Below are 18417 nucleotides of genomic sequence, written 5' to 3'. Positions count from 1 at the left end.
GGTGGAGTGGCGGTGCCAGCAGGCATGTCCCCTGGGTCCTGGCCCTCCAAGGGAGCCAGCTGGAGAGACTTGAATCTGGCCCCCGACTGTATCCCAAGGAAAGATCCCTCGGGCTGTTGGGGACCCTAAAGCTGGCAGGGACAGCGGGATGAGTGCCGAGGGGGACATGGGCTGTTGTGGCCAATGAACCACTGGGATGGAGTCTGGGGGTTATGGGGACACTGTACCCTGCTGCTGACCCCATTAACACTGGGGTCCTGGATGGGCTCTGCTTGGTGGCAGGTGTGGGAGGCCACAGGGGACAGCTGGCCAAGGGGCCATGGGTGCAGGATGGAGGAGAGTGTTGCAGGGGGGTGGTCCCTGCAGAGGGGATTGGACTGGGGGAGAGGACAGGGGCAGCACTGGAAATGGGGTATCAAGCAAGGAAAGGAATTAGCGGGAGTCAAAGGGGATTGGAGTTATTGGGGTCAGCATGGGGGGGTGGCAAAGGAGGCAAGGGTGGGGGAGATTGGGGGTGTTAGGTTGGGATGGTGGGTATCCAAGGGGGGTTGGGATGATGGTGGGGTCAGAGGGGATTGAGGGTGAGGGGGGTGTCCCAGTGGAGGACTGGGAAGTCATGGAAGATCAGAGAGCAACTGAGGGTGTTGTGGGGCTGGATGGGTACCCAGGGGGCTCATGGGGCTCTGGGGGTGACAACGGGGATTGGGGGTGTCCAGTTGGGATGGAGGTATCCAAGGAAGACCGGGGTGGTAGGGGACAAGAAGGAGGACTGGGGGTAACTGGGGTGTCAGGATGGATGGTTGGGGATGCCACGGGGGATCTTGGCTAATTGGGGGCCTTTTGGGGTGACTGGGAAATTGGGGAAAGGACTGGGGGGGTCAGGGAGGGATCAGGGATTGTGCCTGGGGGACCAAAGGGTGGGGAAGGATTGGGGCTCAGCCCAGAGGGGCTGTGTGGGGTGGAGGGTTAGGGCCGGGGGTGGCTGTGTCGGGTGGGGGGGTGGCTGTGTCAGTCGGGGCAGGCTGGCTGCTGGGCGGGGGGACTGGGGAGCAGCAGGGGAGGATGGAGAGAGGGAGCGGGGAGGGGATGGAGGGAGGGATGGAGCGGGGAAGGGAGGATGGAGGGAGGCAGGGATGGATGAAGGAGGGAGGCAGGAAGGAAGAGGAGGAGGAGGAGGAAAAGGAGGAGGAGGAGGAGGAGGAAAAGGAGGAGGAGGAGGAGGGAATGCAGCGGCGGGCGGAGCCGGCCGGTGCCGCAGAGCCGCCTTCCCGGCGCACGCTGGGGCGGCCCGGCAGCGCCTGCGGAGACCCGCCGGTGCCCGGCCCGGTACCTCCGGTGCCGCCCGGTGCCCGGCCCGGTGCTGCCCGGCGCGGTGCGGCGGTGCCCGGCCCGGGGCAGGATGCGAGCCCCGCGGCGGAGGTGAGGAGCGTGTCCGTGCACGCGTGTGTCACCCGTGGGTGCGTGTGTCCGTGGGCGATGCGGGTCGGGATGTCCGTGTGCCCCCGGCACCCGTGGGGGCTGTGTGTACCCGGGACGCCCGTGGGGGCTGCATGTGCCCACGCAGGGCCGTGGCGATGCCGCGGCAGGCGGAGGCCCGGGCACCAACCGGCACCGGTGTGGGCAGGATGCGGCCGGGATGCGGCCGGGATGCGGGCGTGCTCCCTCGGGGCTGCGTGGGGCCGGGCGCTGCCTGTCCCCAGCCCCATCCCCCTGGGGCCGTGGGTGTCCCCTGCCCGTCGCTGCGATCCCGCGGGTGGGTGCTGCCGGCGGGGCCGTGGGACACCCCGCTCCCAGGCGGGCTCTGGCTCGCCGGGCCCTGCGCGGGGCGAGCCCGGGAGCGCTGCTGGGCACCCAGGCGAGGGGTTCGGGGGAGCTGCCGGTGTGCGGGAAGGGAACGGGGGCCCCTCGTCCAGCACTGGGGGCACACGGGTGTTTGCTGCACCCCAGAGGAGCTGGGGTACCAGGGCAGCCAGTGCTGTGCCGAGCGGGAGGGCAGGGGCTGTAGGGTCCTGCGGGGCTGGGCTGGCACCAGCACCGGCACTGGGCTCTCCTCGGGGTGCCGAGCACGTGGGGTTTGCTGGGAGGTGCTGGGCCAAGGGTGGCCCTGCGGGAAGGACTGTGGTTCAGGGTGCCAGCACAGGGAGCTTTGCCTGCCCCGTCTCCCCAGCCCCGTTTGCATCCTCCCTGCCCTTCCCTTGGCTCTGCCCGTCCCCAATTCCAGCCTGAGCCACCGGCCAGACCGTTTGTCCCAGCAGCTGGCCAGGGCTGCCGGGCCCCAGGAGCCATGCCGGCTGCCACGCCTGCGGTGCAGCCCTAGGAGCCGTCCTCGCCAGGAGTGCGGGTAACGCCAGCCCCCAGCTCCCCCCGTCCTGCCGTGCTCAATGGAGACCTTGTTGCCGTGCCCTGCGTGTGGGCGGTTGGTGGGCGGCCATGCCGTGTGCCGTGTGTCCTGCACACACGCCCAGGCTCCACCTCCCCCGCGGTGACACTCAGCCCCTGCTGAGACATTTGTGCCGACAAGTCAGTGGGGAGCCAGGCTGTGCCACGCTCGGCATCTCGTCCCCGGCACCAAGCTGCCACGCTCGCCCTGGCCTTGCCCGGCCCTCGCCACGGCCCCTCTGCCAGCCCGGAGACAGTCACTGGCACCTGGAGTGGCTGTGGCTGAGCACGGGGCTGGGGGCTGCCAGCCATCCCTCCGTCCATCCCTCTGTTCGTCCCTTTGTCCGTCCGCAGCAGGTGATCTGGCAGCAGGAGGAGGTGAGTGGCCGTCTCGGTGTGCTGAGCGGTGCCGGGTCGTTTGGGGATGCTCTCCCGTGGGCCAGCGGCCACCCTCACGCAGCCCATGTGCCGTGACTCTGGCAGCCACCCTTGCACTGTCCCCTCTCCCCGGTGGCACCCCGGAGCGCTGGTGCCGGCAAGCAGCTGCGGTGGCCCTGGTGCAACGCTATGGAGATGCTGTGAGTCAGCGGGTGCTCTGAGTCAGGGCCGCGTGGCACCTCTCGTGCCACGGCTTGAAGGTACATCAGAGGTGGGGAGTGCTGCCCAGTGGGTGGGGGGCCCTGGGGCTGTGCCCCCCTCTGGCTTCACGCTGTGCCGGTGGCTCTGCTCCGTGCCCCAGGCTGACATGGCCAGCATGAAAGGGCTCTTGTCCTCCTGCAGCCCCGGCAGCACTGTGGCGGCCTCCCCTTTGCAGCAAACAAATTCCCAGTGTTGGGCACACAGGCGGGGAGGGGGGAGCCCCCATCCAGCCCAGCCGGCCGTGGCCGTGGCCGTGGCCAAGCCCAGGACTCCTGCCAGCCCAGCATCCCTGTGGACCAGCACGGGGCTCCCAGTCCTGGTGTTGGGGGGTGCTGAGCGGGCAGTTGGGCTGCAGGCAAGTGGGTGCTCTGCTTCCTCACCCCAGACCCCATGGCCAACCACCTCGCCAGGCTGGCCCTACCTCTGAGTGGCCCCGAGAGCCCCCATGGCACTGAAGCCACAAGGGTTGGCCACCCTCCTGTCTGGGTATCACCCTTCTGGGGGTTGCAGCTCCGCGGGTGTTGTGCTTCCTCTGGTATTGCACCTCCTCGGGTGTCACATCCCCAGGTATTGCACCTCCTTGGGTACTGTGATGTGTCTCTGTGGGTATTGTGCTTCTGGGTATCGTGTCTCCTCGGGTATCAGGCGTTTGGCTGCCATGCCTCCTTGGTTGTTGTGTCTCTGGGTTATGCTTCTGGGTGTCATACCTCCTTGGATGTCATGTCACTGGGTATTGTGCCTTTTTGGGTATTTTGCCTCCTGGGATATCATGCTGTCCTGGTTTTCTGGGGATAAAATTTATAGAATCAAGTTTCTGTTAGATTTTGTTTCAGTTTGTGGCTGCACTGGTGATCAGGGCCATTGCAGTTAAATCCAGGGCAGCTGACCCAGGCTGGCGCACAGGTGTATGCTATATCATTGACATCAAGTTCACTACAAAAGGCAAAGCTCTCTTTGCTCTCCTCTTGTCCCTCTTTTGTATTCCCAATGATTGCTATTCCTGGAGCAACTTGCTAGTGCTCTGTAGCTAAGTATAATTTTGTGTGTTTTGTATTATCATTTATATTGGTTTCTTTATTTTATTAAATCTGTTTAATTTTAACCCATGACTCTCCTTCCTTTTCCCAATTCTCTTCCTTGGTTGGGGAAGGGACATTGTGTGAAAGAACAACTGTTATTGTTCAGCCCCGGGTGTGCGCTAAATGGAGACACGTGCTTTGGGATATTGTGCTGCTGGGTCCTGCGCTTCCTTGAGTATTGTGCATCCTTGTGCGCCTTGAGTCTGGGTATTGTGGCTCTGGGTATCATGCCTCCTGCCTATCGGTCCTCCTGGGGTGTTGTGCCTCCAGAGATCATGCCTCTTGGGTATTGTGCCTCTGGGTATGGGGTCCCCTCAAGCGTCATGCCTTTGGGTATTGTGCTCCTGGGTGCTGCGCTTCCTTGGATGTTGTGCCTCCAGATACCACACCTCCATGCACCGTGCCTCTGGGTATCATGCTGGTTGTGGTGCCTGGCAGGGCAGTGCCTGGTCAGTGCTGGTGTGTTTAAAGCCATCATGCCTCAGTTTCCCCTTGTGGCAGGTTGTTGGTGCAGGGGCTGTGGCTGCCTCCCCCTGCTCCCTCCCAGGCTGGCAGTGCTGTGTCCCCTGCCCATGAAGTGCCAGTGTGATGTCCCCAGCTGAGGGGGCACAGTCCCAGGGCCCCTACCATGGCCTGTGCTGTAGCTGGCTCAGCATCATGCGTGTAGGCAGGGCACTGTGCCCATTGGGGCACTGGGGGCGAGTGCCCGCTGCTCTCCTTGTGGGACAGCACAAAACACTGTCATGCTGGGATTAGAAAATAAGTACTCTGATTTTTTTTTTTTAAGGAAAAAAATCTGGTTTTTTTTATTTGTGGGTTGTTTTTTTTTTTCTTTCTTTTAAGTCATGAAATGACTCACCCTTCCCTGCTGAAAATAAACCCGATTGCGGCTGCGGTGGGGAGCTGGTGAGCGGTGACAGCCCAGGGGCAGGGGGGGCCCTGGGGGGTCGCCCGGGCCAGCCCTGCCTCCGGCAGCCCCTGCTGGCTGTGTGCCCCCGGGGCGGCGGGGGGCTGCGGCGGCGGCGGCTCAGGAGGCCCTGCCGGGGCTGCTGATGGGGCTGAAGGGCTCCGGAGGGGCCCCGCCATCTGCACGGCCCCCAGGGCTGCCTGTCCGCACTGAGAGCAGATGGCGCCCGGCTGCGGGAGCGCCCACGGGCACCCCCACGAGTGCACGGACGCCCGTGGGCCCCCCCCCGCACCCTCAGGGATGCACAAGGGTTTTGCCTTGCCTGGAGTTCACCCTCCCTCACCCCGGGCCGGCTTCGCTGCCGGAGCTCGCCCCGGTGCCGCGCCAGCCGCCGCGATCCCCCGGGCTGGGGGAGACCCAGCAGCCGGGGTCTGAGCGCTGAGCCCTTGGTGCAACCCCCGGCCCCTCCGGCACGGCGGCTGGGGGCTGCACCCCCCGGTGCTGTGCGTGACATGGTGTGTGCTCCCCTCCGCAGGGACCCCCGCAGCGGTGACGGGCCGGCCGGGACCCCCGGAGCCAGCCGCATGGCGGGTAAGACACCCCGAGAGCCCCCGCCCCGCTGAGGCTGCTGTGCCAGTGCTCAGCACCCCGGCAGCGTGTGTCACCTCAGGGGACGGCCAGGGGCTTGTCGGGCCCCAGGGCATCCCGGTGCCCCTCCCGGTGACACCTTGGGAGCAGGTGGTGTGCGGAGCAGCCGCTTTTCTTGTCTGACCGCTGCGCGCCCTCGCTCCCTCCCAGCTTCCCAAGACGGGCCGTGGGGTGAGGGTGACGAGGACCCCGCGCCAGCTGAGCCAGGGGGGTCCCATGGCCCCCCGGGTGCTCAGCCCCAGCCTGGCCCCTTGGTGCAGACGTGTCTCCTCCGGGACCTGGAGATGGGTCCCCTCGCCCAGACGCAGACCCTGCGGGACTTCGAGCAGGTGAGACCGCAGGGTGCCAGGACCCCCTTTGTGGCACTGCCAGGACCCCCCAGCACCACCAGGATCCCCTGGGTGCACCAATGGGATGTGGAGGGCAGGAGGGGGATGCAGGGCAGGCAGCGGTGGGATGGGATGAGGGGGCTCAGCCCCCCCAGGCACCGCGCTCCCCCTCGCCGTGCTCCTGGCTGAGGCGCCCGGGGGCCGCCGGGGCTCGGGTTTCACCCACCCGTCCCTGCCGTCCCCGCTCCGGCGATGCCTCAAATAGCTCCAGGAGGAGGGAGAAAAAAAAAAAGGAAAGGGGCCGCAGTGGGGACGGCGGCGGGAGCTGCAGGCGGGCAGGGACCCCGGGCCGTGTCCCCGGCGGCGCCATGTGAGGGGTGCCGGGATGCCCCCCCCATGGAGTGCCGGCCATGGCTAACGGGTACCGCACGCTTTCCCAGCACCTCAACGACCTCAAGAAGGAGAATTTCAGCCTTAAGCTGCGCATCTACTTTCTGGAGGAGCGCGTCCAGCAGAAGGGCGAGGACAGCCGGGACGATGTCTACCGGCGGGTGAGTGCCCATAGGGGACGGGGGGGGGTGCCCGATGGGGGTTTCCCTCCCGATGCCCTCTCTTTGCTGGGAGGAGATGGGGCCGGGGGCGTGCAGCCGGTGGGGATGCCAGGGGGAGGGCATCGGGCACGACGCTGGGGCTGGGGGAGCTGCTGTGCTGGAGTTTGCCCCTTGCTACCTTTGACAGGAGTGGGGAGAGGGACGGGGAGGGTGTCCCCAGCCCAGTTGGGTGTCTGGGGTGGGATGCGGTGCCAGTTTGGGTGCAGACGGACAACCGTAGCGGGTACACCGCGTCCCAGTGCCAGCAGGCTAAAATACTGCCTGTGCTGCTCGGTGTCAGGAGCACCCGGAGCCCTGCCGTGGGGTGGGGGCCCCCCACACTGCCTTCAATGCATCCCCATGGGTAGTGGCACTGGGGAGTCCAGGCAGGCGTGGGGCCATCCTACCCACCTGCCTCCCGCCCTGCAGAACATCGAGCTGAAGGTGGAGGTGGAGAGCCTGAAGCGGGAGCTGCAGGAGAAGCAACAAGCCCTGGACAACACATGGTGAGTGGGGCTGGCCGAGCTCCTCACCCCGGGATAAACACGGCACCCATGTGCCGTTTGCGATGCTTGCATGGGCATGGCGGACAGGGGGTATCTGCCTGCACCCTGCCCGCAGCGGGCAGTGGAGGGGTTTGCAATGGGGCCGGGCACCCGCAGGGCTCCTCTTACAGCCCTGGCGCCAGCCAAAAATAAAGGGCAGCACCTGTTTGGCGAGGGAGGGCAGCGCCGTGCCCGGGGGCCATGGCACGGGTGTCCCTCAGCGGGGCACCGCTGGGCGGGGGGCCGGGGGCATGGCAGCCAGGGAGCCCCGGGTTTTGGGAGCATGCAGGGATGGCTTTGGTTGTTGGGCACCCCGAGCATGACGTGGTGCTCCCAGAGGAGCCGTGTCCCCAGGGCAGCGGCACTGGGAGGTTATGGCACGCCCTGCCCGGGGTCCTGCAGAAACAGCAGCCAGGGCATGGGGGGAGCTGAGCTGGGGGCACCTGGGGTGGCACAGCTCAGCCAGCCCAGCTGGTTTGGGGTGGAGGCTCTTGCAAGAGGAGGCCATGCTGTGCCATGCTGTGTCCTGCCATGACACACTGCATGGTGCCAAGCCATGCCATGCTGGGACCTGCCATGACACGCTAAGCTGTGCTAAACCATGCTATGCTGTGCCGTTGTGCCATGCCATGCTGTGCCATACCATGCCATGTCATGTGCCATGCCGTATCGTAGCGTGCTGTGCCATGCCATGCAGTGCCATGCCATGTCACGTTGCGAGATGCCGTGCCATACCGTGCTGTGCCGTGTCATGCCATGTCATGCCATGCCATGCCATGCTGTGCCTGGCAGGGTGGCCGCGGAGAACCAGACGTCCCGCAGCCAGGCAGCACTCCGGCAGCAGTATGAGGAGCGGCAGCGGGAGTCGGAGCACGTCTATGAGCTGCTGGAGAACAAGATCCAGCTCCTGCAGGAGGTGAGCTGGTGGGCAGTGGAGACCGGGAGGGGGCCAGGGGCTGGTGCCTGGGGGCTCACCCTGCTGCCACACAGGAGGCCAGGTTGGCGCGGAGTGAGGCTGAGCAGGCCACGGCGCTGGCCAGAGCCGAGGTGGAGCGGTGCCGAGAGCTGGCAGGGAAGCTGAAGGAGGCTGTGAGGACGAAGGAGGAGGGCAGGAGTGATGACGGATGCGGAGCTGTGGCCCAGAGGTGGGTGCCCAAGGTCTCTGTGCTGCCAGCCCATGCTCTGTGCCGGTCCTTGGGGACCAACAAGGAGCTGGTGCTGTGTGGTGCTTGGGGGACTGCGGGCATCCAGGGGGATGATGGGTTCACGCCAAGGGGAGAGAGCTGGGCTGTGGGACACGGGCAAGGACCATGCTGAGTGTTCCCCACCCTTCCCTCCCTCTCAGGAGGATTGAAGATCTGACCCGAGAGCTGGCCGCCAGCAACCAGCTTGTGGAAACGCTGTCAGCGGAGAACCGTGACCTGCAGCAGCGCCTGGAGGAGCCCCCGGCTGTGGTGGGGCAGGTGGGTGGGCAAGTGTGGGGGGATACCTGCCCGGCACCCTGGGGAGGAGCATGTCCACCCAGGTGGTTGTCTCTGTCCCTTTCTGAGGCTGTGGCCGGGGCCGTGCCATGTCCAGCCTGTCAGCGTGGGGGCGCTTGCCCGTCTGTGCCACAGTGCTGGGGGTCAGGGGAGCCGGGCAGGACCCAGTGCGTGGCGTGGGGAGACGCAGCCAGCCTGCGCAGCCCTTTGCTGGTGTCGGTGCCGCCTGCGCCTGGCTGCGGATTAAATCCCAGGTCTTAAAATACCCCCGGCAGCCCGGCACGGTGCCAGGAGGGATTTCGGGGGGGTGAGGGATCAGAGCAGTGTGTTCCTGGCAGCCACACGGCTCTGGTCGTGCTGTGTCTCGGTGGCACAGCGCTGTCCCCAGCAGCCATGGGACATCGGTGCGTGAGCTACACACCGTGCCCACACAGTGGCCCCACCGTGGACCCTGGTGTGTGCCCGCTGGGTGGCACAGGGTGCCATGCTGGTGCATGGGTGCTGGTGGCCTTGTGCTGTGGGGACATGCCCCCCCCGCCCGGCACTGCCTCCTAGGGACGGGGATGTGGCACTGGCGTTGGGGACAGGCCCCAGTGCGGGGCACTGGCGCTGGGCACCGGCCTCAGGGCTGGTCCCGGCGCTGGCCCCGAGCTGTCGCTGTTGCTGTTGCTGTGCCCGGGCCGGGGGCGCGCAGCCACCGCGCATGCGCAACTTCCGCCCGCGGCGACTACAAGTCCCGGCAGGCGCCGCGGCGGCCGCGCATGCGTGTGGGGGCGCCACCGTCCGCCGCCATCTTGAAATCTGAGCCACAAGCCGGGCGCCGCCGTGGCAGGAGCATCCTCATCCTCCTCGGTGGCGGCGGCGGGGCCTGGGGAGCAGGGGGGCAGCCCGGGGTGAGGGGCAGCCCCGGGGAAGGGAGGCAGTAAGGAGAGAGGAGGTAGCCTCGGAGCGGGGGGGGAAGCTGTGAGGAGAGGGGGGCAGCGGCGGGGGGGCAGCCAGGAGAGGGGTCAGCCCTGGTGTGGCTGGGCTGAGGTGTGAAGATGCTGTAGGGTGGGGTGTTTCTGTAGCACCAGGGGTCCCAGCACGTCACCCTCTTAAAAAGGGGGGATTGGTGGGGTGAGAAGTGCTGGTGGGCTCAGGGCTTGAGGGAGTTGTGCCCTGGCAGATGTGCTGAGTGAGCGGTAGAGGCCTCAGGAAGGTCTCTTGAGAACCCCGAGAAGTAAGTTTGGGTGCTGGTCGGGAGGGAGGATGAAGGAAACCTGCCGGATCTGTGCCCGGGAGCTGTGTGGCAACCAGCGGCGATGGATCTTCCACACGGCGGCCAAGCTGAGCCTCCAGGTGCTGCTCTCCCACGTCCTGGGCAGGGAGCTGTGCCGGGATGGCAAATCCGAGTTCGCTTGCAGCAAGTGTGCCTTCATGCTGGACCGCATCTACAGGTTCGACACAGTCATCGCACGCATCGAAGCCCTCTCTATCGAGCGCCTGCAGAAACTGCTGCTGGAGAAAGACCGCCTCAAGTTCTGCATCGCAAGCATGTACCGCAGGAACAATGAAGACTCTAGCACGGACGACAGAGCTGGGGATGGGACTGTGGACCTTTCTAACCTGCCTGATGTACGGTACGCTGCCCTCCTTCAGGAGGACTTTGCTTATTCTGGGTATGAATATTGGACAGATCAAGAAGAGCACAGCTTGGAGCCGCACAGCTGCCACGCTTCGGAGGGAGCGAGTAACCGTCCACGGCGCTGCCGTGGCTGCGCTGCGCTGCGGGTGGCTGATGCCGACTACGAAGCGATTTGCAAAGTGCCACGAAAGGTGGCCAGAAGCATCTCCTGCGGGATGTCCAGCCGGTGGTCGGCCAGCATGGGCAACGAGGAGTCATCCGTGTGCGATGCAGCAGAGTCCGCCAGCGCCAGAGGGCCTGTGGATGGGGAAAGCATGGAGGAAGGCACGCCTGCATCCTCTGTTGAGTCCCTGGACACGACTGTGGAGGCGAGCCCTCTGCAGCAGAAGGACGAAGATGCAGATAAGGGGGTGAAAGGGAATGGGAAATGTGATGATTTCTCAGATGATCGCATGACCCCAAGCTCTTCGCTGAGAGGGAACAGGCTGGAGCTGGCCCTCAGCTTGATCAAGGCTTTGGACTACAAACCCCTTCAGAGCCCCCGAGGCAGCAGGCTACCTATTCCTGTGAAGTCCAGCTTGCCCCCTCCCAAGCTCAGCCGTGACTTGGCAGATGGCAGTGCTTCTGCTGGCTTAGTGTGTGCTGGTTCTGCCTTCCTGAACGCAGACAGAAAATCCTTTCCCAGAGCTCCTTTGGGTCTTTCCCTGGAGATTTCTGAACTTCAGGAGCTGTGGGACGACCTCTGTGAGGATTATATGCCGCTGCGGGTACAGGTAGAGGTCATTGTGCCGCCATTCGATTGTGCAGCGTCCCTGTGGCCTGACGCTGAGCCCGCTAGGGATTCTTCTGTGCTGAGATAATAGATAGCCACATGTCACTGAACCTAGGACTAAGAATAGGCAGCTCGATCCTTTTTAGGTGTGCCACTCTCTCTCCTCTGTCATTCTCATGTCGTCTACTTTCTCCTTTTGTTCTGGGAAATTAACCTCCCCCCCATCAGCTCTCTATGTCAGTGCAGCCTGCTAGGTGTGTCTAAGGTCTTTGCATGCTTTGTCATTTTTCTGCTGAGAAAACACCAGTTTCACTTCAGCTTTCTGTTTAAGAAGTCAGCTTGACTTTTACCCACAACCAAAGGGAGTGTTTTAAGCTTCTGGGCATGTATTTCCCAGCAAATGTGTTTTCTTTGTGCCTGGGTAATTGTTCAGCATCAGGAACGCCTGCCTCCAGAGCCCTGCCTCTGCAGATCAGGCCTCCAACCTGCCTAACGTGCAGATCTGCGCAGGGATCTGTGGCGCGTGCCCTGAGGAAAAGGTGTTTTCCTTGCGGGTGGATTTGCGCCAGAGGATGACTTTGGGGTTGGTATTCTAGATAATTGGTTTGTTTTCTGATCCTTTTAAAAGATTCATTGATTAATGGCAGGTATTGCTGAGAGGTGATGAAAGCTCCTGCTTTCGTGGGCCTTCCTGGTGCTGTTATCTGCCTCGATGGTAGTCCATGCGTAGTTCCAGATTGCCTCTGTTTTGCTGGCTTTAATGAAATCTTCATTAGTATGCAGTCAAAAAGCTGAACTTGTAACTCTTTTACCACTTTCCATAATGAATAGAAGGCCTCAGTCAGCTTCAATTCAGGAATATCCATGTCAGCCTAATTGCATTCCCATTAGCAGCCTTAGTGCTGTCTAATGCTCTAGGTAGCCTGGGGGATTAGAAAAATGCTTGTTTATTACTATGGCAACGGTAGCTGTGCTGAATTACACCTCCTAGGCAGCCAGCGCTGCTCGATGTCCCGTCTGCGTTTCCCAGAGCTGTGGGCTTTTCCCATAAAAACCTGCTTAAGAGATGATGCTCGGGAGGAATGTAGGAAAACTCATTTTCATCTGGTGCACAAAGGCATCGTGGTGGCAGCCAGCGACTGAAGATGTGAAGCGGGGCGTTGCTGCTCCTGTAGTCTGTGTTGCTTGCTACTAATTTTCACTGCTAGGGATATATTTACAGCATAAAAATAGGCTTTCTCTTAACGTGGCATAGTCAACGTGGCGTGTTTACGGTTTGGCTCTGTGTCACACGTCCCCATCCTCCTTTTGGAACTGCTTTAGAGGAGGTTCTCCAACCTCCAGCCTCTGCCATCCGGCCGTCCCTGCCAGGAATTCATCCTGTGGGATTTTTTTACTGTCTGTTTCTTGCCATGGTGGCAGCAGCAGTTGCACGCTTCGGCGCAGGGTCTGGCAGAAGTGGGAAAGCACTTAATTCTTCGGATGGCTTTAACAGCAAAAATGGAAAGCTGGAGGCAGCTAGTGCACTAAATAGCTCTTGTATAAATGATTTTTCTTTCTCTTTGTACGAGCAACACTCTTACAGTCAGGTACTGCTGTCCAGTGATTCATATGCATAATTGCCTTTCTGGTAACGTGAAAGGAATATATAGGACCACAGTTCACTTATTACCGTTGGGAAACTGCAGTTCTCCTTTAAATTTACAGCTGTAAGCTACAATGACCAAGAGATCTGGTGTTTGGGCACGTGATCTCGTAGGTACTGTCCTCTTGGGCGTTTTCTTGAACCAACAGTTCTTCCTCTTCATCACCAGAGCCCCAGGAAAATGCCGCCAAACTCAGCCTTCGTCAGACAGGCTCTTGCAGCTGCCTGCGGTGCCGTGCTGGCAGCGAGGGAAGCATTGCCCTGCTGACAGACAGTCTTTTACCCACCGCTCTGGGCAGATGCGAGCTTGGCAGGCTTAGATAATGCCATGATTATTATTATTTTTAAAGAAGTGTTCTGTCTAGGTTGGTGTGTGCTGACCTTGCTGGGGCTGTACTGAGGAGAGATGGTCAGTGAAATGCTCCTGACGTGGCTGCAGGGCAGCATGGGAGGTAGCTTGGGACTTTGGACTCTGGAGCTGGCTCTGCCTTTCCCCTCCCTGCTCTTTGCAGGCTTTCTGCTTATTTTTCTTTGGAATGTGCAAATTATGAGGAAAGGTCTGTTTTCCTTTTTTTTTTTTTTCTGTTTTCTTTTCATCAACCTTATTTCAAAACAGCTGCTGTGTGACAGATTCCAGCAGCTCTCCCTGTCTTACCCAAAGCCTTCTGGCTGGGCAAATTTGAAATTACTTGCTATGACTGTTTAAGTTTTCACTGAAATCTTAATAAAACACTAGGATAAAGAGAAGCATTGCTTCTATATGGAAGCTTCTGTATGTGAGAGGCAATGCAGAGGCCTGGGGGAGCTCTCCTGCGCTGCCTGCCTTTACCCAAGACAGTGTTTCTGTGGCTGCTGAAGATGAGGATTCAGTCTGACAGGGCTAATCAGAGTTGGCTGTTGTTCTCCCTGTGCTGTGCTGCCTGGGGCTCGTGCTCCTGTGTGTGTGCTCTGAAAAGCTCTGCCATGTTCTTATAGCCCCTGCACTGCAACCCTGTGCTTGCCAGGGCTCCCCCTTGGCATAGACACCATTACAATCGATCTCATATCACTGGTAATATTCAGGAGTACTTAACGAGTCCTGTGAGGGCTGGGGTGGGCGGCTGGTTTGAATGCTGCTCTCAGGAGTTAACAACTCACTAGGCGCGAGGTAGCACAAGAGTAAGAAGGGATGACAAGGGACTAGTGTGTGCTCAGCCAGCAGGGTCTGGCAGGCCGTGTGTCAGAAAGGCTGTTTCCATTCTCAATAAATGGATATGTGTCGTGAAAAAAAAAAAAATCTCAGCTGTGGCATTGAATTTGCTACGGCTTGTGGAGCTGCAGGGAATTGCCCACGGCGTGGGTGCTGGAGCGTGGGGAGCTGTGAAGGAGAGCCCACAGGATCACAAGTGAAGGGATTCAGAGTGGGGTGTGACTGCCAGCTCATGGCAGGAGGGTAGCTGGTGGGAAGGATTGAAGGTTGTGGGCTTGATTAAGGAGAAGCTTGGCAGAACATGGGAAGGAGTTTGATTTGGTGCTGGCTTTGTTTTGAAGTTGCCAGCAGAGTATGTAGGATGGAGGGAGGTTTCAGAGACACGGTTTGGGTGTGGGGAGCAGATCTGCATCAGCCTGCAGACAGTGGTTAGAGCCAGATGGGCTGCTGGGCTCACAGTATGGGAGTGAGGAGAGACAGGGAGCCCAACCAGAGCCTTGGGGCAGTGTGGGGAATGTTTAAGCCTATGCTGCGAGGTCTCTGAGGGCTGACAGCTGAATAGAACAAGCCAATGCAAGACTTGAACCATTTCTCTCTCTTTTTTTTTTTTTTTTCCCCTCCCAGAATTTGCAGGATAAATGTCAGCAGCTGGCTCCAGGTGACCCTGCAGTGGGGCAGCATGTGTCTGATCTGTGTGCTGCAGAGCTGCAGGGCAAAATCCAGCAGTCTGAAGCTGCCAACAAGGTATTTCTTCATGAACAGCAAATTTAGTGCCTATTGAGTCTGGTGTAGTTAGCACTGGAGGGTGCCTCCTAGCCTAGCCGGAGGCAGGCATCTGCACCTCTGTTCCAGCAAGGGTGTGTGTGCTGATATGTGATTCTTAGTGCTGTTGTCTGCCAGCCTGAGTTAAAAGCATTTACTTTTTTCTGCAGCTGTCCTGTGTAAATTTTCCATATTTATTTTTGCAAACCATTGTTTTGGAATAACTTCCCCCTTGCCTGGTGAGCCTTCCAGGAGCTGGTGAAGGAGAGATGCACAGGGCTGTTTCCCTGTCTCTTGGAGTTTCATGGGCTGAGCCTGGTGCAGGAGAGGAGGGCACCTGCCTTTTGAGACAGCTGCCTTGTTTTTGCAAGCAGTCGGGGAGATCAGCGTAGAGGGGGTCTTGTTTTCATTTTGATTTAAAGGCTTTCTTAGGGAAGAAACATGCAGCTGAGTTGTCTTGAGGCAGATCGAATTTAGCACATGTTGTGAGGGGTTGATTTTCTTAGTTATGCTCTTGAACTCTAAGGTAAATTATACCTATGAGAAAACAGAGGGATTAAATGGGGAAAAAACATTGGAATGGGATATTTATTGAAATCTGGGGACAGCTGTAAGCTCTTGGAGCTGCCTGGACCACAAAGGTTGACAGGGAAATAAAGAGGCCCAAGGCCCAGTAAACGCAGTTGGAAATGTTTAAACAGTGTAGGGGGGAGTGTCTCTTAGAGAAGAGATAACATGACAGGTGTGTAAACTAATGAGCAGCAAGAGGCAATCATGTGGCAGCACCAGCTCCTGAAGAAATTGAGGCTTGAGTAAGTTCTGAGAAAGATGCGTATCATCCGAGACTAAGAATGTCAACAGGCAGCATGTTTAGAAATGCTAACAAGCAGTTGCTTAAAGGCACAGCATGCACTGTGTCATGAACATTATGGTAAAAGCAGAGAACTGTCCTAAAACTGTCTTTTTCGGGTGAGAATGTCAAAGGCAAAACTTTCTCAGGTTATAAACCAGCTATGGAGACTAGTGAGACGTTCCCCTTTGCTTTGCAGCCGTGCTGTTGGCGTGCTGGCACTGGCTAGACTCTGTGCTGAAGCCAGAACTTGAAGCTAAATAAGCCACTGGTCTGATCAAATGTAGAATTACCTAGACCAGCTGTTGCTGCAAGGCTACCTGGGTGGTTGAAGGAGGCAGTAAGAGAAGGAGCTGGAAAATTGTAAAGGGGCAGCTGCAATGCTCTGGAGGACCTCAGAAGCAAAGGGAATGGTTTTTAGAATGTTGAATGTTAGATTCTCCATTTTGATTTTTTTTGTTCAGACCTCTTGGGAGGTTTTTGGGCTGAAGCAGCCCTTCCCTCAAGGGAACAGAAACAAATGATAGAAACTGGGAAGGCTGCTGGGCAGTCTGAGCAAGACTCTCCTGCAGTATGTGGGAGGCGGTATGATAGGTGAAACCAAGCCTGGAACCTCTGAGCTGCACATGGGGGCTGCATTGAAGGGACCAGAAGCACTGGAACAAACCTGTGGAGGGACTGAAGGCTTTGTGTTTACTCATCAGTCTCCACCCAGCTCAAACAGTGTTTACAGACTCTAGAGGGAGCCGTGTTGATCTTGATCTGGTGAACACGTGGGCTGTATGGGCTTGAGTAAAGTGGAAGGAGTCCTGAGGGTATTTATGTAGAGCGTTAGTCAGGATTTAAAAAAACAACATATTTCTGTCTCCAGTTGTTACAGGAAAAGCTGAATGAATTGAATTTTGAATTAAAATCTGTCCAAGAAACATCGCAGAGGCAAGATCGTACAATCCAGAGTCTGAACGAGGCACTGCAGAGCAAAGAGAGTAAGGTAATCATTTTGGGTGGACAGGGTGGTGCTCAGCGAAAGAGGACAGTGTGCTAGCGCCGTAGGCTGTGACTGAAAAGGAGTGCTTAAGCCATTGCTAGGCATCCTGGATCTCGTTAAACTACTTTGTGCGAAGCTCTTGCTTTTGTGTGATGCTGACCTGTCATAATCCACGCTGGAGGCTTGGGACAGGAGGGTTTGTGCTGGGTTTGCCACTGACCGGGCTTCCTATCCTTTGACTCACAGACGGAAGAGCTGTACCGTATCATTGAAGGGCAGAATGAGACAATGGCCAAGCTGCAGGACATGTTACACAGAAGCCATCTGGGACAGTTGCAGGTATGTCCATGGAAAGCCTCAAATACATCAGGTTTTGTTCTGCAGGGACCCTGATTTTTAAATTTCTCTAATGAAGTGAATCTTTGAGTTTCTCTGCTTCCCACTCTTGTTAGATGTCAGAGAGCCCACTCTCATCCCAGGAGCAGCAAATGTCACTGCTAGGTCTTCAGAACACGCTTTTCTGCACTAAGCTGGAGGTGCGGAAACTGAAAAGAGCTCAGCGCCAGAAAGAGCATCAACTGGCTGAAGCCAGGAGAGCAACCCAGCTCCTAGAGACCACAGTGCATGAGGAAGAGCAGGAGAAAGAGGCAACCTGGAAACACAACCAGGTATGACAAGCACTTAGCCTGGAAGTCTCGGGGTTTACATGACTTCAGAAGCGCTGATGTAGTCAGTACTCTGCTCCCATTCATCATTTCTGCCTACACCAGTCTGGGCACGCTTGGCTAACCCCTTGTCACATGTGACAGGGAGAATTCTCCAGCCTCTTTAGCTTCATGTCTGAGGATTGAGAATCAGCAAAGACACTTGATAGTGGGTATGTTGTCACTTGTATGTCTTTGGCTGGTGCAACTGTCCCATCTCTTTTTGTGACATTACAGAGTCAATGTCCGCTGCTGCACAGGTTAGCTGTGATTGACTGTAAAGCTCTGCCTGTGGCCAGAGCAAGGAGTTTAGATGGATGGATACCCTGGGAAATGAAGTAAATTCAAACTTCATCACCACGGAAGTGTGTTTTGAGATGTGAAACTGCTCTGTAGTATTGCAGAGCATTTTGGGCTGTTCCCACAGCCCTAGTTGTTCTTGGCTTCTTCAGATTGGTCTGCTGTTTACAGGTCTGTTGAGGACTGACTGCCAAGGTATGTGCTTTTTCCTCACAGGAGCTGCGTGCTGTGGTACAGCAGCTGCAGGCAGAGCTGCAGGACAAGGCTCAGCGGCTCCAGACCCTGGAGTGGGAGAAATGCCGTGAGTTGCAGGCCCAGGAGCAGAGAATTCAGCGTTTGAGTCATCATCTGGCTCGCAAGGAACAGCTTCTGCAGGTGAGAAGCAGAAAGATTCAAGTTGAGCATAACTAGTCAGGGTCCCTGCTCCTCCTTTGGTATTTGGCAGTGCAAAAGTCAGTCTGTAGCTTTCACGCGTGCCCTTCGAAGAAGGGAAGGAAAGAGATGCTGATGGGCTCCCAAGATGAGGAAGAAGGTACAGGTGTCTGAGTACCTCAGCCCGCAGCGATGCCTAGTGAGCCCTGGTAGATGCTAGCCTACCAGCCCCAGGTGCCGAGACCCTACCACCCTTCGATGTAGGGGATAGAGCAAGCGTAGGGTGGAGGTAGTTAGCCGTGATTCTCCTGTGCTGCTCTCTGGGGGGTTTCAGGACTGACAGTTGTACCTGGTGTGTGTGTGTGTGACCTCTAGGAATCGAGAGAGCTTCTGCAATGCCAGCAAAGCTTGGACAAGAGCCCTGCAGCTATGAATGCCATGTTGGAGAAACTGCAGCAGCGAGTCAGCGACAGGGATGCTGCTCTGGAGGTGAGCACAGTCTGTTGGGGATATCTCGGTTTTCCCTGAGGCTCAGCCTTTGGGCTACCGTTAGTGGTGCAGCCCCAGGCTGACTCCAGGGGTGACCACATCTTCTACATGCTCTTCATGGCTCA

The 18417-nt window shown here is 58.6% G+C and overlaps 1 protein-coding gene across 1 annotated transcript in view; it reads left to right on the top strand.

Moving 5' to 3' along the window:
* Window positions 1–6260: 6260 nt before the first annotated feature.
* PDE4DIP (phosphodiesterase 4D interacting protein) overlaps window positions 6261–18417 on the top strand; it is a 29478-nt gene continuing 17321 nt past the window's right edge. The window contains 11 exon segments of the mRNA XM_068417033.1: window positions 6261–6532; window positions 7001–7077; window positions 7909–8032; window positions 8107–8261; window positions 8462–8579; window positions 14452–14571; window positions 16311–16430; window positions 16674–16766; window positions 16880–17095; window positions 17648–17806; window positions 18179–18292. Of these exon segments, the coding sequence (XP_068273134.1) occupies window positions 6392–6532; window positions 7001–7077; window positions 7909–8032; window positions 8107–8261; window positions 8462–8579; window positions 14452–14571; window positions 16311–16430; window positions 16674–16766; window positions 16880–17095; window positions 17648–17806; window positions 18179–18292 (1437 nt within the window). The 5' untranslated portion in view covers window positions 6261–6391.

This window comes from Nyctibius grandis, chromosome 21 (assembly GCF_013368605.1).
Source record: "Nyctibius grandis isolate bNycGra1 chromosome 21, bNycGra1.pri, whole genome shotgun sequence".
Lineage (NCBI taxonomy): Eukaryota > Metazoa > Chordata > Aves > Nyctibiiformes > Nyctibiidae > Nyctibius > Nyctibius grandis.
The sequence above is the reverse complement of the archived record's forward strand: the minus strand, read 5'-3'. Positions and strand labels throughout refer to the sequence as shown.